General features: G+C 37.2%; 2 protein-coding genes across 6 annotated transcripts in view; one reads left to right on the top strand and one right to left on the bottom strand.

Annotated features, from left to right (window-relative positions):
• Positions 1-22,246, top strand: part of Atg1 (serine/threonine-protein kinase unc-51-like protein Atg1) — a 47,247-nt gene that overhangs the window by 15,858 nt on the left and 9,143 nt on the right. For 3 of the 5 annotated variants that reach the window (XM_028315837.1, XM_028315838.1, XM_028315836.1), the window contains exons 3-11: positions 3,540-3,756; positions 6,023-6,096; positions 6,185-6,345; positions 10,024-10,154; positions 10,899-10,991; positions 11,882-12,031; positions 18,495-18,712; positions 19,246-19,350; positions 21,405-21,525. In XM_028315837.1, coding sequence (XP_028171638.1) covers positions 3,540-3,756; positions 6,023-6,096; positions 6,185-6,345; positions 10,024-10,154; positions 10,899-10,991; positions 11,882-12,031; positions 18,495-18,712; positions 19,246-19,350; positions 21,405-21,525 — 1,270 coding nt within the window. The remainder of the gene's footprint in view (positions 1-3,539; positions 3,757-6,022; positions 6,097-6,184; positions 6,346-10,023; positions 10,155-10,898; positions 10,992-11,881; positions 12,032-18,494; positions 18,713-19,245; positions 19,351-21,404; positions 21,526-22,246) is intronic. The other 2 variants (XM_028315839.1, XM_028315840.1) reach the window with 2 other exon arrangements.
• LOC114360956 (uncharacterized) lies at positions 17-2,901 on the bottom strand. The gene is made up of 4 exons (XM_028315842.1): positions 2,673-2,901; positions 1,764-2,229; positions 1,496-1,633; positions 17-966 (listed from the first exon to the last, which is right to left on the bottom strand). The coding sequence occupies exons 1-4, from the start codon at positions 2,714-2,716 to the stop codon at positions 274-276; spliced, it is 1,341 nt and encodes a 446-aa protein (XP_028171643.1). The 5' UTR covers positions 2,717-2,901; the 3' UTR covers positions 17-273.

Raw genomic sequence — 22,246 nt, 5'->3', positions numbered from 1 at the left:
AAAACTAGAGTAAAAAAAATGTATAAATGTTTTTGTAAAACCTTCCATTAGCCTATTGTCTAATTTATTTTATCGAAACATTTTCTTCTTGTTATAACTTAACTTTAACAAATTATGTGCCCAAGGTTTATGTAATATGCAGTTAACATTCATGAACATCCTTCAGAAAATATACTTTTGTGGAAAAAACTATATCTCTCAGATCAAAACTACTCCTCATCGAGTCATTGGCACATTAATATTGTATAAATAACTTTATTATACCTTGATTATTTAAACAGGTGATTTATCCTGTAGGGGTACTTCTTCAGGTGTACCATTTGCATTAATTCCATTGCGTTCGTTGGGTGTTGGGTTGTTAGAGCTAAAACGTTTTTTAATAGAGCTCCAATTCTTTTTAATTGTTATTCCAGCCACTATTACCACCATCCCAGCGACCACTAAACCAATAATACTTTTGTCTACGCCTCCAGTCTTTGTAGCTATGGTTGTAGCACCATATTTTACTGGTTCTTCAGTAGAGCTCGAAATATCTTTAGGTGCCTCGACAATAGAATTGAATGGTGCTATCTCATCACTAGGTTGTTTGTTAATTGCAGATCGGAAAGAAAATTCTACAGGTGCAACAGTTTTACCTTCGGTGTCTGCCGGGGAAACATTTGTTTTACTGTTAGTGTTATCATTTGTTTCAGTATTTACTTCAGGAGTGTTTACAACTGGATCAGCATTTTCTTCGCTTTCAGTAGGCAGCAATAAAGCACCTGGCAGTACAGGCAGCTCATCATCCGTCATATCGTTTTCCTCGTCGCGGCATTCAAACACCTCAGAGTCACATGTTCCAGTGCATACTGTTTCCAAAGTTTTCGGTAATGCATCACATAAATCTTGGGGTAGCTCCGGAGTAGATATTGGTAGTATTAGTTTTCGTAGTGATTCAAACTTAGAAAATTGGTCCGATGTTAATGGCTGAAAATTAATAAAGAAAGTTTATGAATAATACATTTCTTCGTCATTGTTTATTTTAAAAACTTCAATATTTAACAATAAATTAGTTAAAAAAATAAGCTCTAGTTATAAGAAGCGTGAACCTAAACCTACTCGAGAATAGTCACTATTTCTTCATGTCATAATAATTTCTAATAATCAAGCTTACAAATATAACTAAACCATTTGTATCTTTTCATTTTTTTGCAACATAACAAAGGTTATGTGAGTCACCTTTTATCTATACAGGGTGACTGGAACTAAACCCGCCATAGCTAATACGCGTATAGAGGAGGTCATTTGCTTATTATTGAACCTTACTTTCGCCGGGTCAGCTAGTTTATTTATATAAGGATAGTACACAGCACAATATCAATTTATATGTATAAGTATAACAATGTGTTTTAGTGAGATTTTGTAGATTTTTTGAAAATAATAAGTAAATAAACAAATATTTATGCGACTGACAACTACCGGGTTAAAGTGAAAAATAAGAGTTGTGATCCATTACCGTTCTCATGTCATTGCCTCCTAAATCAAGTTCCTCCAGTTTGATTAATCCAAAGCTGTTCTTCAGGTCACTAGGGTAGTCAATCAGTCTGTTGTTTCCTAGTTTCAGTGTGACTAAGGCCGGAAGCTCGCTGACAGACTGAAAAATAAACATTTTAAAATGCAGTTAGGGTCACGTCTCGATAGGTTAACGATATTTTTATATGCATTGTTGAATTTGTTTGATGTACTTTCAGGAAATAACTATTGTAATGTTAATGTAAACTTACACCTGAATCCACACTCATAATGCTATTGTCGTTAGCATTTAAAACCTTTAAGTTTTTCAACGTTGATATTGACTTAGGTATTTCTGTTAATTTGTTCTTTTGCACATTGAGTATGGTAGTTTTCTCGCTGATTGGGGTCGGAAATTCGGTTAATTCATAACCAGAACAATCGACGATAAAATCTGTGGAAGATCCCTCAACGTGACACACGCACGGCTGCGGACAAAGATCTTCTCCTTCGGATGGTGCTGCAGCTCCTAATTCGTCTAGGAATGTTTTTGGTTCAATGTGTTCTATGGGCGGTGGGACAGCTTCAGTGGTTTGTCCGACAGACTCGTCTGGTTCTTCAATGACCCCATCTCCGCTACCTTCTATAACGTCAGAATGGTTGTCGGGTGGGAACTGGTTGTCATTTTCTACCGGAATTTGTAGCTCATCTTCACTTTGAGCTGTGACAAAGCAAACTCTGAAAAGGTTTTTCATGCATTTAAAACACGTGACAATATCGATATGTACATTATCATTGGCACAATGACGTAAAATTTGTTATAGGTAAAAGATAAAAAATTGCGATAACTACAAGGGCGTAACCCGAATTTTCTTTAAAATCAAAGTATAATTTAATATTTCAAATTAAATCATTTTAAATTGTATGTAAGTAATTTAGCAGTTACGTGATTAAAAGCACACCATATTGTTTAATTTAATCTACAAGAGATGCCTTAAAGCTTTTTTACTTTAGATTTTTTTTCAGCAAATACACAGTATTTCAGTCGGGTCATTTATTTTTGTATAACAAAGTAATATAACTATTTGCATCAATATCCTAGTCGTGAATCCTCGTTCTTCTTACATTTTTAGGTTATAGAATGATAGTGTATAATTTAAATGAGGAAATTTGATACTTACCCAACAAGAGCCAGTAACAATAGGCATAGATGTTTCGGAGTCATGGTCACTCACTAAAGCAAACAGTATTGTAAGACGTGCCAACTGATCACAGGAGCTGTTACCTGTCGTGGCACAAGTACCAACGATGCGAAGAGCACATAACTCACTGACACTTATAACTGTTATCACTCATTGATAAGATTACTAGCGGCATGGCGTAGCTTATCGCGAATCAAGTCCGATGATAACAAACTCTGCATAAATGAAAATATAGGACGTTCTATTTTCAATAACACCTTGTGAAACACGGATGTGCACCTACTTATACACACAATTTATTACACTACAATATTATGCTAGTACAATGAAAAAGCATGTTGGTGAGTTCTATCTGATCACAGCTGTCGATTGTGTTTGTTTACGCAAGACACTAATTCTGTACTGAAAATCGCGTATACAAAACCTGTGTAAATCACATTACGTCCAATCGCGCCCCGCCGACGCCAAACGTTTGACTTTGAGAATACCTCCGATGCTAACGTGTTGCTATTATTAAAAAATTGTTACTTTCCTACATTTAAGGTATACGTAGTATAGGATAATCATCATCTACCAGAATAAACACTACACGCTTCACGGAATTATCTGAGCAAAATTTAGTTCACACAGTCTTTTATCTTGTCTTATTTATTGACGTTTGTTTCCACAAAACAGTAAAGAAGGCGATTCCACGGTCATGTTATCTACAAATATATCCGGATACAAAAACTTCGTTCACTTTATATTTATAGATTACGTAGATGTTCTGTAAAACAATTGTAACAGGTAGGTCTATCTTCTTTAGTGGAGAGCAATGGATTCAAGAGAGCCTTTGTATTGTTTTAGTACTGCAACGGCGGCGACTTGGCTGACTACCTTCAGACCAACAGGCTGCTCAGCGAGGGGACCATCAGGCTCTTCCTTCGACAGCTGGCTGAGGCCATGCGCGCCATCCATGCTAAGGGGATCGTGCACCGCGACCTCAAGCCACAGAACATCTTACTCACACACAATGTGGCCCCGCCGCGCACCCCTCATCCTGCCGAAATGACACTCAAAATTGGTGAGTCTCTACTCGTTCATGTTAAACGTATTCATCTCAATGTTCTTATGTATTCAATAGTATCATGTTCACTACACTAATTCAGCACTGATGAGCACTGGCTTTTAAGACACCACCATAGCCTTTTCTCTTTCACCTGCAACTGAATTAAAATAAACTAACTTGGCCCTTTCAGTTAGGTAGACAAATAATATTGTTTATAAATAAATTAAAATTAACATCAGTCTAGTAGACATATTGTTGTTCTGTCTCCATCGTTAACGCTAATGTTTAACTCGATTTATCTAATTCTAAAACTGGTTTATATAATTTCATATAAATGTGACAAAATTGCTTATCAACAACTATCAAAACAAATTATTCAACTACACTTGCGAGCAAAAGTATGGAATCACTTACATGAAGTTGTTTCCACGCGATCTTGTGTACAAACCAATTTGATAATAACAAAAAAAGTAGCACCATTTTAAAGATTAAACTTTTAAATTTAAATTGATACCAAATTCATTTAAATCACACCGGTATTTAAAAAGATATCCCGGCTGATGTAAAGAAGTAGGGAAAAAGACATGTATCAACTGTTTGATACGTCGCGAGTTGCGGCCTATTTACCCCCCATAAAAGCAAGTGTTTTCGGATTTTTGCTTTCACACGTTGATCCATACACATCTCCGCTTCTTTTGACACTTTACCTGGGATTCTACACCTTCAGAAGCAGCACAAATCATTGCACTATTGCAAGAAGGGCTCAGCCAGAGGGCTGTCGCACGTCAGCTCCACATAAGCCAGTCCTGGGTTTCGAAAGTTTTAAGACGTTTTCGGGAGACTGGTGGCTTTATCCCGAGACAAAGTTCTGAACATTGCCGGTGCACATCGCAGAGGGAAAACCGTTTTTTCATGTCAACTTCTCTACGAAATCGTCATTTGACTGGTATCGACGTCCAGCAAGAGCTCAGAAATGTTCGTAGGATAGCTATTAGCAAGTGGACAGTTCGTCTAAGATATAAACAATAGAATTTGACTCCAAAAAGGCCTGCCACAGGCTTGAAACTGACGGCAGGTCACCGATAAGCACGCTTTAAATTTGCTCCTACACATCTCGATGGGAAGTCGAGCAAGCCACCCCCATAAGCCAATGTTTTAGCGAACCAGGACTGCACAAATCGCTCCCCAGGCCGTCTATAGACCCGACCTCTTCGACTGCTGCACTGCAAAAACAGTCTGCATTCATCGGAGAACAAAACTCGCCTCCATTACTCGCCTTCCGAGTGCGAGCTAATTGAAAGCGTGCTTGTCGGCGACCTGCCGTCAGTTTCCAGCCTGTGGCAGGCCTTTTTGGAGTCAAATTTTATTGCTCATATCTTAGACGAACTGTCCACTCGCTAACAGCTATCCTACGAACATTTCTGAGCTCTTGCTGGACGTCGATACCAGTCAAATGACGATTTCGTAGAGAAGTTGACATGAAAAAACGGTTTTCCCTCTGCGATGTGCACCGGCAATGTTCAGAACTTGGTCTCGGGATAAAGCCACCAGTCTCTCGAAAGCGTCTTAAAACTTTTGAAACCCAGGACTGGCTTATGTGGAGCTGACGTGCTACAGCCCGCTGGCTTAGCCCTTCTTGCAATAGTGCAATGATTTGTGCTGCTTCTGAAGGTGTAGAATCCCAGGTAAAGTGTCAAAAGAAGCGGAGATGTGTATGGATCAACGTGTGAAAGCAAAAATCCGAAAACACTTGCTTTTATGGGGGGTAAATAGGCCGCAACTCGCGACGTATCAAACAGTTGATACATGTCTTTTTCCCTACTTCTTCACATCAGCCGGGATATCTTTTTAAATACCGGTGTGATTTAAATGAATTTGGTATCAATTTAAAGTTAAAAGTTTAATCTTTAAAATGGTGCTACTTTTTTAGTTACTAACAAATTCGTTAGTACACAAGATCGCGTGGAAACAACTTCATGTAAGTGATTCCATACTTTTGCTCGCGAGTGTAGAATACATTGATAACTGTTCATAATACTTACACGTCCCAATGTGGCAATGAGTACCTACTTGTATTATTACTATAAATGCTATTATGATAATCAACCTTTTGGTTTATTAATGCAGTTTATGCAGTAATTATTAAATTAAGTAACTTTTCAGAGGAAGCATAAAAGTAAATGACGGGTTATGTTTGCCTGCGGATCCATAATAATATACCCACAGTGTTACTCCACATTTACATAATTTATGTATTTATCATGCGTTTCTTTCCGTGCAGCCGACTTCGGGTTTGCAAGGTTCCTCGAAGAAGGGAACATGGCGGTTACTCTCTGCGGCTCACCGATGTATATGGTAATATTTTAGAATTATTTATTTTTCACCTCAATTGAATACATTAAAATGTTCTATGTTTTATTTATATAAATGTTTTCGTACGCAGGCACCTGAAGTAATAATGTCGCTGAAGTATGACGCCAAGGCGGACCTGTGGAGCTTAGGCACAATCGTGTATCAGTGTCTCACGGGAAAGGCCCCGTTTCAGGCTACCACACCACACGAACTAAAAGCGTTCTACGAAAACAGCGTAGACCTTCAACCCAAGTAAGTAGATCTGTTAAAGTAGTAATAATAAAATATCTCTTTATCGAACTATTGACGTTTGTTCAAACCAAAATAGGTAACCGTGTTTTAAATACACATAGCTGGGCATTAACTCGTTAATCCGTTAATCGTTAATTAACGAAGTTAACATTTCTATTAACGGATTAACTTTTAAGTTAACTTTAAAAAATGTTAACGGACTCGTTAACTTCCGTTAAATTATCCTAAGTCCGTTAATCGTTAATCGAGTACCTACTATTTACCAAAAAGATAAAGCAGGCATGCTGAAAAACACTAGAAAAAAGCGTTCTGACAAGTACGTTCGGGCTTCCAGAACTTCCAGAACCCAAAACAACAGTTTTTGTAACCAGAAAGAAACGATATAAAAATGCTATTTTTTATTTATTTACAAGCTTATAGAACAATAATAATTAAGTACTCTTATTATGTATGGGACAAATCTTGCAACTGAATTTAAGACCAGTTCTCCTCAACCCTCAACCGATTGAGCTGCAATTTTGTAATGTTGTGGTAGGTACCATTGAGCTGGTCTAATGATGGAGTCAGGAGGCGGCCATAGGAACTTCTAAATGAAACGTGGAAACTTATCGAGTTTGGGTTTATTGGATTTGTCTTTTCGAACGCATTGGTGCTAAATTGTATTGTAATTGAACCAAGGCTCTGAGATTGAGATACTATAGACTAAGAGCTGGTGAACGCCAGACCAACGTCATTTTATAAAAGCTGAAAGTTTGTCAGCGTATGCTCCCAATATAGGTTAGAATGTTGGTGGATTATGAAGTTTGGGTCATCGTGGCTTTGGCAGCTATCATAAAAAAATTGGCCAAGTGCGTGTCGTGCCACGCGCAGTGTAGTGTTCCGTAGTTGTCCGTCGTTACCACAATATATATGTTTTTCAGAAGTAAGCAATTACTTAATCTAAAGTCACTTTTAATATTTTCTTCTAAGGAATTTTTATTAGGTATGAAATTTTATAATACATGAGTAAAACGACTATTACTCTTGAACTAACTGGTGTATTTTAACCGCTATAGTTTTAATTGTTCATAAAAAGCACTATTATGATGATTTTTTCCAGATTTTTTAAGTCAACAGTTTAGTTTTTAGAGGGGGGAAGGGAGGGGGGACGCCCTACTCCGACAAAAATGGTCACTAAATTTTAACATTTTGCAAACGGATCCCTTAAAATCGAAAAATGGTCTTAGAAACCTCTAAACTATTTTAAAAGACTTATCCAACGATACCCCACACGATGGGGTAGAATATGAAAAAAAAAATTCATCCCCACTTTACATGTACGGGAGCTACCCTAAAAAAATGTTTGCTCAAAATTTTATTCCGTTTTGCCGGCGTGATCAATATACATACCTCTACAAACTTACAGCTCTCTANAACAAAGCATTGACCAACGCGCACCGAGTGCAATATTTGATAGGTAAATTGAGTGGCTCGGCGCTCAAGACATTCGCAGGCATAATACCGAATGAGGTCAATTACCCCACTATTTGGGAATCTCTAATAACTAAATATCAAGATAAACGTGCACTAGGCACCATGTATTTGAATAACATTTTGGACATTAAATTAACAAACAGTTCGCCATCTCAATTAAATGATTTTATAGAAAACCTTAACTCATCTTTTGCCGCGCTAAGACAATTAAATATCGATGATTTACCTGACTTCATCATAACGCATATCGCATTAAAAAAGTTAGACTTACAAACTGTGCAACAATTCGAATCATCGATTCGTGACAAAAACATACCGGAGAGTTCAGATGTTATCAATTTCATCCGCCACCATATTAAAGTCTTAGAACGAACATCTTCGTTTTCGGTTCAACAGACACAACCGCGACCGCGCTTTAATAATAATAACACTACTAAAAGAGTGTCTCATACCTTTGCCATAACAAATGACAACACATCGGGAAATGCTAAAGTAAATACGTGCATTTATTGTAAATCGGTTCAGCATTTTCGTCTTTATGAATGCACCGAGTTTAAGAAAATGAGCATCAAAGATAGATTTCAATTTGTGAAACAAAATCATTTGTGTGTTAATTGTCTAGGGTCAAGTCACAATACTTCAAAGTGCGGTTCTCAAAGTTTGTGTAAAATCTGTAATAAAAAACATCATTCTATGTTGCATTTTGACACCCCGGTTACTTCGCAATCCACTCGCATTAATACAAATCAAANTAAATTTTAACATTTTGCAAACGGATCCCTTAAAATCGAAAAATGGTCTTAGAAACCTCTAAACTATTTTAAAAGACTTATCCAACGATACCCCACACGATGGGGTAGAATATGAAAAAAAAAATTCATCCCCACTTTACATGTACGGGAGCTACCCTAAAAAAATGTTTGCTCAAAATTTTATTCCGTTTTGCCGGCGTGATCAATATACATACCTCTACAAACTTACAGCTCTCTAGTGCCAATAGTTTCCAAGCAAAACCTCGGACAGACAGACAGACAGACATATCGAAACTATAAGGATTCCTGGTCAAGACTACGGAACCCTAAAAACTGTCTGGCAAGGAGTTGGAACTGTCAAAACTGTCTGGCTAAAAAGAGGAATAAATTCCATGCGCGATACAAGCTTTCGAAATTATTTGAACCTTGCATACAATAATTTTTTTCGTTTTATTATAATGTGTTAACGGATTAACGATTAACGTTAACTTGCGTTAAATCTTGCTAAATGTAACGTTTTAACGTTTAACGAAGTTAATTTTTTTATTAACGGTTTAACGATTAACGAAGTTAACTATTTGATTAACGGTGCCCAGCTATGTAAATACATAACTACTTAAACCTATTTCGTAACTTTGCCTGAATGTCATTGCATAAATTATGGGCACAATGCTACGAAAAATGTTTTGTTTAGTGTTTTAATATTGCTTTTGTTTTATTTTATTATATTTTTATTGTCGTTGAAATATCCTTGTATTAACATAATAATATCAAAAATGTTCAAGGAGGTTCAAGTTGACTCTTATCTTCTTGTCTTACGTGTAATTCTGGGTATTTATTTAAAAAACATTATGATTACCAAAATAAAATCTTATCAATCTGATCCAAGTTTTATGATCGAAATATTTATCTATGAATGAACCGATGTGTATTGTTTTTATTTGGAAAATTAGTATTTATGTAGAAAAGGCATTTGTTTTCAAACGTATCTATGAGTAATCAATTTCAAGATGAATTTCATACTACATCCCGTTTATTTAAGCCATTATTCATGTTTTAGAACTGTTGCTTCAGTCTTTTTCAATTCACTTTCTTCAAACTATAATTATTCGGGTTTACAGTTCCTTTAATTTTATTAAGCGAATGTTCACTGTTCACAATGATAAAAAAATATCTTTTTTCTTTCTAATATCTTCAGCCAGTTGAAAATGGAGCTCATGAGATGTAATGTAATGCACTGTTAGTTCCAAACTACATAATACATTTTTAAAACCCTTTGAAATCAGAAGCATACTTATAGCCAAACATTTTCTACCAGCACATTCTGTCATTGTTTGTCACTCTGTATAAATTGTCCAAAACTTTGACAATCGCAAGATTATAAACTGCACCCAAATAGGCTGTAAGTTGTAAAGCATAAGCGTGACAATAGCGTGATGTGTTGTACTTGTAGGATGCCGTCTGGCACGAGCGGCGAGCTGTGCAGCCTGCTGATCGGGCTGCTGCGGCGCAGCCCGCGCGAGCGCATGCCGTTCGAGACCTTCTTCAACCACCCGTTCCTGCAGCGCCCGCGCTACACTTCAAGTGAGTCGCACTATCCCATTATCAACTTATTAACCACTTGAGTACATAAATAATATTATTCGCGAAAACGTTGTTTATCAATATTTTTCTTGCTTCGTCTGTCCCGGTTATTTATAACTATGTACAAATAAGTAATTCGCAATTTCATTATCGCAGAGGTAGGTTTAAACAAATAGTAGAAAAACATCACCATTCAGTGACTGAATCTTGTACAAATACGTATTCGACCTAGTGAATCATTAGTTAGTGACACAAAGGCACACTCCATTGTATGCTGTTTCGAAACAAGGTATTATTGCGTTAAGTTACTGTCATTTGACACTAGTGAACTCATGTTTTCCCTTTTATTTTGACGCAAAATTGTGTTTTTGTAGAACACAAAAAAACACGACACATTTGAAGAACATAAAAAACTACTACAGGTATTGTTTGCAAAGAGTCAAGAAAATGTCACCAACTCAGAACACACCTAGTTAAACTAACTTTGTATTACCTACTATCTGCCAAGTCAATTATGCACTCCCCATCCTGCACAAGACATTTCTGTTCTAGGCATAGCTGCAGGAAAAGTCGTTAATAAAACCTGTTCAAGTACTGCACCTATCGCCTACTAAGCAGTACCTACCAGGCCTTTCAAACGAAAGTCACTTATAACACTGACAGACATTTTGAATAATAAATATTTGCCACTCAACATTTACATATATCTTTAACAAAAAGTGACAGTTTTTAAATATTGTTTAGGTTTGGAGTCGGATCTACCCGACATTATGGAGAGTGATCTTGAAGGCCGCGCTGATACTAATTATTTCCTAGAAGAGTCCTGGCAGAGTCAGGGTACTTATACAACTGAGCATTTTTAAATGGTCAAATATTTTTTTGCATGGGGTGTGTTCAGGCAATGTTTGCAATGTACATACTGGCAATATTACCAACAGTTTCAACATTAAACTGTTGGTGACCTATATTCGGAAGCCCACAAGTTATCGTGTATGGCTTGCACGGCATGGCTTTATCATACTTATTTAAAATAGAGCGATCACCCTCCCGTCAAAATATGCTCTTATCCCAATGGCTAGTACAAACGGCACTACAGCTATCGGTATAGTAAATATGACGCTTGGTGTTTTAGCATCCTATACTTTATTCATGAATCATTTAGCATTATCTGTGTAACTTTCTCTTCTTCGAATATGGTAAATAAAGTTTCAAAGGCTTTCTCAATTTGGTCTTGCCAACTACTTCCGTCTCAATAATGCAATTACTATAATTGTTAGAATTTTACTTCTTAAGACCGAAATTGAATAAGCCTTCTATTGTATTCGTTAACACGATCGTATTCATGTGTTCTGCGTGACGAGTGAAAATAATTCCATATGTTTTTCTTATTTCAATCAGTAATTTGATATTAAAAACAGAATCGTACCAATCGGTGCAACCGTAGAAGCCGTCACACTTGGCTTATAATAGAAAATTGTCAAAAGTAATACTTAGTGCAAATGTCAAATTACTGGCTACCATTCTCAACTAATGAACGTTGTATTAAAAACACGTTTTCTACATTCATTCTAAATGAACAACACCATAAGTACTCTGTATTATCCACACGTCTAACACCGTTAATTAGCGAGGCACTTTAATTATTTTGTGACATCAACAAAAGTATCAGTGAGGACTTAAGTGGAAAAGGAGTTAGAGTTTAATAACAGTATTTGACGCAACTCCAGCTGGCAACAGCGGCGGTAACGCGGCCGCGACGCAAGCGGCGGGCGCGCCCAGCGCCGCGCGCGCCGCCGCCCCCGCCCCGCGCGCCGCCGCCCCTCAGCAGCACCACACAGCAGCGCACACGCAGCGCAAGGCACAGCCCACCTCTTCTGGTGAGACATCTTTCCCACCACTGCACACAGGGCCCGGCAGAGGTCAAAAGTAAAAAAATCAGTTGTCTATTAACACTTTTGACCGCTGTTACATAGACGCGGGACCACCGTGCACTGCAACTCCTGTACAGCAAGGATCAGTCATTTAACCACCATTTAACCAACCACTGAAGGTCCAATAGTTTCGTGAAATGACTTACTATCTAAGAACCTGCAAGCGCAACGAATCAAATCAAAATAATATAGGACGAGTTCGGAATATAATATCAACTCACCTCCGTGCTATGCAGGAGAAAAATTACTAAAAAGGTATTAAACCTAGTAGCATAAAGGTAGTTCATGTTAATTAGTGTTTTGTAATAATAATCGCTAATGGACCAAGACACGATACAAAGAGTTCGATAATTAAGACAGACGAGACCATAATAATCTAGTGTTTACCTTGATGTGCCGTATCGTCTGTACATAAGAGAAAATGTCACGTGAGTGACTAATATGCAAATGCGGAAGACATTATAAATTCAACCATGCACGTAAAAAACGCTCACTTGTTCATTGTCTACAAATCTCAGTTTCAGTATTTTTCATTTTCTCGATATTATATTATGTTAAAAACGACGAGGTTGTGGTGGCAGACAGAAAGAGAGCTGCTAAACTATGCACATCCTTTTTGGTGTTTAATGCAAGTTGAATCATCTACAAATTCTGTTTGAAATAGTCATAAGACATTTGAAGGACACTCCTTAACATTGAATCATCATGTACCTAATCTGAATCTTTTTATAGCTAAATCATTCGTTTTATCAAAGTATAGCCCGCATACCATATACAGCTTATGCTATTGGTTTTGTTTTATAATTCTCTTCGTTAACGAAAAATACGAGTAGAGTAGGTATGTTGCACAATTTAACATTCATTAAGTAATGTTGTATTCAAATATTATTTTGGAAATACATACATTATACAATTACGAGAATAATGAATGATTTTCGCATTAAAGTTATTATAATGAAACAAATAATCTTCCAGCAGATAAGATTTACATTAAAAGCTACTGATTACACGATACTTAAGTCACGACATTTTTTTCGATATCAAATTATGATAAACATAGGATTCTAATAATAAAACACATTTTATGGTGTAGGGTAAATGATATATTGCTCTCACGTGAAAGTATTTTTTTAATTCATAAAATAGAGCAAAAATATCGCTAACTATTGTAAATATCATAAAGGGTCATAAACCGAGAACAGTTAGCGATAGCTTTCAATAATAAATCATGCCGAGGGGAAAACACCAATTTGATAACCCTTACTCATTTAACTTGCCCTTCAGAACCCAATGCGCTCTATCACTTTTATTATAACAATAAATCACCGCTTGTTCCGCTATTTTTTTTATAAATGATCCATTAATGCATCTGATGGGTATTAAAACACGACGTTAGCTTATCTTATTGTGTGATAGAAATACAACTAAAACGCACTCGTATTGTACCTACAGTATAATTTATGTGTTCATTAATATTCTATATTTTATTATATTCATCATAGTTGGTATGATAATAATGTGATGACTGATGACAATATTGCTTATTTAAAAGTAATAGTATGTATTACAAAACAATATTTTTAAGAAAGCAGAGATTGTGCGTTGACAAAATTCAGTTAAACATTAAGATACATGATCATGATTTACGTAAAAATATCGAACATACATATGACGTTAATACACTTACCCGCCTATTATGTCCTTATCTATTCAATTGCTTTAAAAAATTACAATGTAGTCAACGAAAATATCTTGGTGGGTTTAGCAATCTTGGTGCGTAGACATACGTTGCCATAAATGTATGACGCAATGTGTAATTAAACTTGAACATGAAAGCATGTCCTACCTAAAAGTACCACAAAACTTGATTGAACCTACCTGAGACTTGAATTCGGGAGCACCGCGTGCATGGAGGTAATTTGTGATAAACAAATGAATACTATCTCTGTTGATCCCTCCAAGTATAATTATGATTGTGTTAGGTAGGATGGGATTAACCACAATATTCCAACTAGCTTTCCCCGAAACTTGAATCTTGATTGATTCACAGTCCGACACAGGCACCGTTGGGCTATTGTCGTCTCTTGACAAGATGTATGTAATCATTGTCAAAAACAAGAAGATCTTGGGGGCCGTCCATAAATTACGTCATCGATTGTTTTCAAATTTTAGCCCCCCCCCCCCACAAACATCCTATCGTCATTTCTTAAAGACCCCCCCCCCCCTTCTCCCAAAATTGACGNATTTGTATCAAGTACCTTAGTTAAAATAACTAATTGTTTAATTTTGCTACTAATGGTTAAATATTAACAAAATGTAAACTAATAGTTTAAAAATGTACTAAAACCATTGTTCGAAAATATATTCTTTTCTGATATTTAACCATTTGTCATTTGACATCTGTCAAATTTGACTATCGGTTATTTTAACTACGAATCAAAATACTGGGCCTAAGGCAACAGTCGATAAACATATCGAGCCAAAAACTTCGCGAATTCCCTGCTTTCGACTTGCGTTTGCGTGAAACTGTCAGCTCGCTAACTATTAAAGATGTAGAGAAATTGACTTTGTGACAACTCACCTCTGTCTCCCCTAACATTGTACTCGATTCATTAAAAATAATTATAATCTACCAATTACATTCTTCTGCAGCATTAGTATTTTGCCTTTTTCTTCCTAAGTGTTCTTTGGACATGACAGTTTTCGTACGTGTCTTATTCCAATAAAATTTTAACAGTTTCAAAGGTTAACTTAAAATTATACCTTCCTATTTCTCGTTCAACAGAGGTTAGCCTTTGAATGCGGTTAAGATATAATTCCTAAAAACCTAGCCCCTTTCAAGGTAGAAATGGAATTAGTTCATTAGACGGTTTTGCAACGTGACCTCCGCCAGAAATGTCATGACTGACAATTGGACACGGCACCGCGGCCATTACGCCAAGGACCCTGATCTGAAGTAATTACTATGATCAATCAATCATTGTTGATTTTTGGGGTATCGGGCCATTTTGGTAATGCCTCGATTTGGTCTGTGGGCGGAATTTAAAAAGATAATATCAATCAAGTTAAAAATCAATATAGGTACCTGTCTCTTTTTCCAGTGGTTTATTTATAGACCTAGCGCTTCTCAGTCAGTGCCTGGGAGCGGCACGGAAGGGGTGACATTAACATAATTATTATGACGTGACAGAGCACAAATCTGAAGCATCTCTGAAGTCTAGCTGACGTTTGACGTCACAAAAACACCCACCTGTGCCGCTTTTCTACCTCAGGCATTGACTGAGTGAAGCTCAATACGGGTGATATGAAACTTAGGCTGAGTTGCACCACCTAACTTTGACCGTAACTATAATGATTTAAAACCGGTGTATTTTGTATGGAGTTTGACAGATTTTTGACGTTTGTCAAAGTTAAAGTGAAATGGTGCCACCAAGCCTAAGCATTTTCCGCTTTATGTAGCATTTCCGTTCCCTTGCACTCTGTAGAGAACCAGGATGGCCAAAGTAGACAAAGTGGAGGTTACATGCTTTCGGGAGGTAGCCAATGTGTGAAAAGTCAACAGACAAATAGATTTATCTGAATTATTATAGCTCTTGTACTCCTAGTAACATAATAAAACTCCAAAAAGGCACATTATTACAAAACTCTAACTTAAAAACTTTAGGCATAATATTTGTTAGTGAAACGCAATATTTTCAACGATGCGTAAAATATTAAGCAGGATTAAATATTTGGCAATTTCGCGCGCAATCTGCCATTTTTTTTGCGTTCTTGCCGCCAATAGTTACGTTTTGATACGCCAGCTATTGCGTGAGTGTCGCAAGCGTTGCGTTTTGTTCGTATTCTGAATCGGTATTGTACTAACGTCTTAATAAATTATGTACTTAGTTGTGATAGGGTATTATTTTCCAACAAAAGTGTGTGTAGTGTGCTATACTGCAACTCATAACAACACTTTTTTTAAAGCGTGCGCAAAAAAGTTTAACAAATAATCTTTCGTCATTTGAAAAATCGGAAACAATTAAGGACTAAATAAATATGTAATAAAAAAGTAATAATTTATTGTTTAAAGATATTTTGTTCCTACAGTTCATTATTACTAAATTGATGTACCTATGTTCTTATTTAAAGTACAATTAGGGAAAATGTCCAATTTTACCAAGTAAAATAAAACGATTTATTGGAGTTGTCTTTGATAACATCGCAAACCTAATTAATATCGAATTAAGTTCGATTAATTATGTTAGATAATTCGATTTGTGTGTTAGCCATTCGTTCATGTTTATTCAAATCAATTTAACACGTCATCTTCATAGGAACTTCTGAATCATTGATTTTATACGTAAAGCCTTTTTTTAAGCTTTTAATCGTCTCTTCCTTAATTTATTAAATTATACTAAGGCTGAGTTTTTTCACCTTAACTTTAACTGTAACTATAACAGGTGTTTTTGCATGGAGTTTGACAGACTTGATGTTTGTTGAAGTCAAAAAGTAAGATAGTGGAATTCAAAGTAAGTAAGGGGCCGTCCATAAATTACGTCATCGATTTTTTCAGATTTTAGACCCCCCCCCCCCCTACAATCATCCTATCGTCATTTCTTAATGACCCCCCCCCCCTTCTCCCAAAATTGACGTCATTACCAGTTTGACAAAATTAAAACATTGCAGATTTGAGAAAAATAGGGTATTATAATATTATGATTAAAACACTTGGTTATAGAATCACCTTTTATTATTTTTCTTTGGCAATAATCATTGATTTAATATAATATAAAAGTAAAAAATAGGGAATAATAATATTATATGTATATTGCCAAAGACAAAGGAAGCCGACTTATAGTATAAAACAAAGTCGCTTTCGCTGTCTGTCCCTATGTATGCTTAGATCTTTAAAACTACGCAACTAGGGTTGCCAGAGCCCCGATTACGGTAATTTTTAACGTCTCCAATCCAGACACGCTTCTCGATTCTGCGATACGATTGGTCGTTCAACAGCGTACGTCAGCTGTTTTGACCAATCGTATCGCAGAATCGATGAAACGCGTCTGGATTGGAGACGTTAAAAATTACCGTAATCGGGGCTCTGGCAAAAACCGGACTTTGTGTTTCATATGGCCGGACATTTTATCCTAAAAGCCGTACATGTGACAGGGGGGGGGGGCGTGCGCAATTAGTGTCAGCTCATGAGTGAGTACTATCATCATCGGTTGCTAACCAACATCCTGATTCCTGATGCGTGCGCTTCATATGATTCTGTGGCTCGACTTTCGCCTGGCGCGGCAACCAAATAAAAAGCCGGACAGGCCGGACAAGACCCTAAAAAGCCGGACGCCTGGCAACCCTATACGCAACGGATTTTGATGCGGTTTTTTTTAATAGATAGAGTGATTCTTAAGGAAGGTTTATATGTATAATACATGAAAGTACCACGGGCGAAGCCGGGGCGGGCAGCTAGTATTATATGTAATATTATTGTTAGAGTATATTATCTGTAGTTATTACTGTATTCGTGTACGTCTATGTTGCATTATGTATTTTATTATGAGTTATTTTAGTATTGTACGCGACTTAGCCGCCTCTCACATTTGCAGTCTCACTTACTAGGTGTGCTGGAAGAAATTTCTTTTTAGAAATAATCTTTTTGTACGTGAACAATAAACTATAAATAAATAAATAAGAATGACGTCAATTTCGAAACANCTCCTTGTCGGTGATTATAACCTACCACTACTCCCCCCCTGAGAACTGACGTCAGAAGAATCTCAATGAGGGCTATCGTTTTAGCGCTCACCAGTTAGCGCCACTGTAGAGTAAGGTCCTGTCACTTGCTAGTAGCGAAGACAGTGGCACCAAATCGAGGACTATCGCATTTGCACTCATCAAGATGGCGCCACTGTAGAGTAAGGTCCTGTCAATCGCCAGGGGTGCCAACTGTTAAGTATAATAATTAACTTTTTTTTAAAATAAAACTGACTTCAAATGCGTGAACACAAAAAAAAACTAAAAATTAAAAATATTGCGTATAAAAAATTCATCCCCAATTTTCCACCCTTGGGGGTGAAATATTTTCTTCAAATTCGCATGAAACCACCCTTTTGATAATACCTATTCAACAAAAAAATAATCGTTCAAATTGATTTATAATCGGCGGAGATATTGCGTCTAAAAGAGTTCATCCCCAATTTTCCACCGTTGGGGGTTGTTTTTTCTATTATTAAATTTAAATGGGACCACCCTTGAGGTATTACCTATACGCCGAAAAAAGATTTGTTCAAATCGGTTCATAATTGGCGGAGTTATCGCGTAACAAACATAGAAAAAAAAAACATACGGGTCGAATTGAGAACCTCCTCCTTTTTTGAAGTCGGTTGAAAACGATAGCCCTCATTACACTTTACCTCACCCGCAGCCGAGTCGTCGGGCACGACATGGGCTGACGAAGAGCTGGGCGGTTTCGTGATGGTGGACGCGATGGGCAGCGGCTCGGCCGAGTGCTCGGGCGCGTCGTCGGGCTCCGAGGCGGCGCCGCGCCCGCGCTCGCTGGCGCTGGCCGCCGCGCCCGCGCCGCCGCCGGCCGCGACGCAGCCCGCGCCGCCCGCCATGGACAACACGGCCTTGCAGTTTCGGGTGAGGCGAGATTTTTTTTTCTTTAAGGTTTGCACGTTGCCAATGGCCAGTGTCAAGCTAAACATAATCCAAAAAAGTATTTAGGTATGTTTATTTATTTCCGTTGTCTGGTATCCATAGTACAAGTTTGGGACTAGATTGCGCAGTGTAAAATGTCCAAGGATATTTTTTTTTTATCTTTGACTTGTGATTTCAACTATCATTACAAATACATTATGTAAATAATACGCTTAGAATATATGCTTCTACTTCACCAATTTGTAACACAGTTGTAAATTAATTTATTTGTAACAGTAGCCAATATTTTACATGCTTTTTTCACAAGCTTTATTAAAATCAGTTTTATGTTTTATTGTGAATGTTCGGCACAATATTATCATGTATAACTTAATGTTAATCAAAATTATACCAACTTAATTCACAACCAATGTGTAATAATAAAATTAATTATTCACCGCCTGTTGTATCTTTGTTTCGTTCATTAGCAACGCTCACAGTGTGTAACATTTAGTGACTAAACTAATTGTTCGCAGAATCCCATCAACATGGTATCCAATAACACTGTGCCGCGATCTCAGCCCATCGACGTCCGAACGAACAGTCGCAACGCGACCAACATTGGATCACTCTCACCACCTGTGAGTAACACCACTACTCCATTCATGGATTCATTCATAAACAAATTAATGACATCAAACTAAAACATAAAGCAAAGAAGTCACTGATAACAAATACTTGGCGATAGATTTCCGCCGATAAAACTTCAGAAATTATTTAACGATGCTGACGTAAAATGCCCGAACATATTTTATGTACAAATCCATTTTATCAAAGTTATACATAATGTCTTATATAAATATTCGTTTCAATGCAATATCTTGTACTAATGTTTCTCAAGGTTTAATAATTTTGCTTTATCACAATCATTATCTTGACTTTCTAGGCAGTAAATGAATTAAAATTGATTTTATTTTCATTTAACATGTAGCGCGTGACTCGAGTATTTGATACTAACATTATTAAATTACATAGCATAGAACTTCATTTTCGACTTAATGAGAATTCAATTTTAATTAAGCCTAATGGCTTAGCGAATTTCGAGTTAAATAATACGAACAAGAGGCATAAACAATGTATTAGGCACAGAGCCGGTTATACCGCAACGTTATAAAAGTCGACCGTCGTGAGCTCCGGTTCAAGTCTTTCGGCTGAAAATTTGTTAAAGGCTAAGCCATACTCACGAAGGCTGTGAACCAGAGGCAAATACGCTTACGCTATGTTGCAGATACCAACAGAGCAGAAAAGTAGCGTAAAACGAACCTCGCGCACTTATTCGATTCATCGAAACGTCGATAACGTCGTAACATGTAAAACCTGATTGTTTTTATCTGACATCAATATTGTACCATGTTTCTGTGCAAATAAATAAATGTATTTATTTATTTACAATAGCGAGATGTAGTAACACTCAAATTGAATTATAGTCAACGACAATTTTTTTTAAATTAGTACCTGATTTGATGATATTTCATGTAAACGGTAGACTCTCGCACTTTGCACAATTTTTATTCTTAACAGCTTATTTAGGAGTCTTTTTACCGTCGGGAAATGTATGAAGTTGTATACCCAATGGCCGAAATGGTCAAAAGGGCAGAGACTACTCACTACAAGCCTGTGTGATCCATACCCAATGACATTTCATAAGTGCCACCAGTGGTCAAAATTGAAAATATTTTTGATTTTGACACGGAATAGCGAGTGATTATCCTAGACCAGTGTTTTTCAACCTGTGGGTCCTCTCGCCTCTTTAGGAGGGTCGCGAGAGGTCGTAAAAACTATCTCAGTAAAAAAAACAGTAAAGTTTTAAAGCTAGATTTATCCGAAATCTAATTATGCAAATGCATAAATGTTGTATAGATTGAAGAATTCGGTCCCTACAACATCTTCGTAAAAATCATGATAAAAAGCGAACGGTCGGGGGGTCGCAAAAATTTTTTTCATGATAAAATCATGAAGGGGGGTCGCGTCATGAAAAAGGTTGAAAAACACTGTTCTAGACACAATGATATTAAAGAACTATAGATATGTTACGTTCCTAGAAATTACGATTTGAATCCGTGCCGAGCTATTCCAAATCGCACACATTGACAAATGTAACTGATAAGTGAAACAAAAGATACGAAATAGCACGCAAATGAAAGAGATAGCTATAGTTTTAACGATTCTGCACTAACTAATCTATGTCCGCAGCGCACGCATCCTTATCGCTCTAACGTCAAAACAAGATCGCTTTCTCTTTCTTAATTTGAACATGGCGCATGGCGTCTTGATTGTTTGCATAAATAATTGAAAACATAAATACTAAATAATTTTGCATAATCACATGTGGTAAGAGATCCCTTGTATTTTGTTTACTTTAGAGTCATAATTGGTACACTTTCGAAACACACACGATGGCATTTTTTATTTATTTTGGTAAGAACAGGAACTTACGGTGTGGTACGCACGCGATTGCGCACGACGCAGGCCACTCGAAGACTAAACACAAGACGTCTCAATTGGGACGTATTTGAGTATTCACAGCGCGAGCGCTTATAACATATCTGCTTTTGTTTCTATATAATATCATTGTCTAGACATTAGTTCTTCTCGCCCCAACATGGCCCAAGCTAATGGTTGCGTCGGTACACAGGTGCCGTTCACAATGGGCACGCCGCGCTCCTCCCGCCGCCGCAGCAGCAACTCGGGCAGCTCACCGCCACCTTCCTTGTGGCAGGTGTCGCCCACCAACGCCAGCCCGCTGCGACGATCAGGTTAGTCTCACTAAGAAGATACATAGGCTACAAACGCACTACTAGCCGCTTTTCCAGTTAAATATGCAACCGCTTATGATACGCAGGGCCGGATCTACCTATGGGCTGATTGGGCTGTAGCCCAGGGCCCCGGGGTTACAAGGGGCCCCCAGATCACGCTAAAAAGTAGGCCATAATTAAAAAAAAAAAAGTTGTCTGTAAAGTCGGTTTACGGACGATATTTTTACGTGACAACGTCATAAGAAGTTTCAGCCCAGGGCCCCACAAATTCACGATCCGGCCCTGATTGTACGCACTAAACCGCCACAAAATTTCATATTAAACTGGAAAAGTGGCTAGCCGCGCGGTTAACTGCTAGTGCGTAAGAGCGCTTAGGATAGCTAGATAGATTTTACTCACGCTGGCTTCATAGCTGGGATCGATCTCACTATGAAGCTCCTGCTTTACACACTCGATTTTCAAATCTGGTATCGATCTCACTATTGAACCCTTCTAAAGTATACACATGCGGGCCTGACCTGCTTGAATTTTTCGTTTCAATGAAAAGATGGACGTGAATACATTTTATTTATATGTAAAAAAAACATTAATTTATTTTCTAAAATAACTATGATGTAAATCATAACAAGTGATAATCCCATCACTTGTTATCATTTACATTGAAATTGACCTGTTATTTCTCGAATATTGTTTAATATCTTTGTAATCTACTAAATAGTTA

Source organism: Ostrinia furnacalis, unplaced genomic scaffold, assembly GCF_004193835.3.
Source record: "Ostrinia furnacalis isolate ACB-3 unplaced genomic scaffold, ASM419383v2 OfSCF5329, whole genome shotgun sequence".
In the NCBI taxonomy this organism is placed as follows: Eukaryota; Metazoa; Arthropoda; class Insecta; order Lepidoptera; family Crambidae; genus Ostrinia; species Ostrinia furnacalis.
The sequence above is the reverse complement of the archived record's forward strand: the minus strand, read 5'-3'. Positions and strand labels throughout refer to the sequence as shown.

Coding starts and splice junctions, on each gene's coding strand:
- LOC114360956 (XM_028315842.1), bottom strand. CDS start 2,716: ATGACTCCGAAACATCTATGCCTATTGTTACTGGCTCTTGTTGG. Junction 2,230..2,672: donor TTGTTACTGGCTCTTGTTGG/GTAAGTATCAAA, acceptor AAACCTTTTCAG/AGTTTGCTTTGTCACAGCTC. Junction 1,634..1,763: donor TTATGAGTGTGGATTCAGGT/GTAAGTTTACAT, acceptor TTTATTTTTCAG/TCTGTCAGCGAGCTTCCGGC.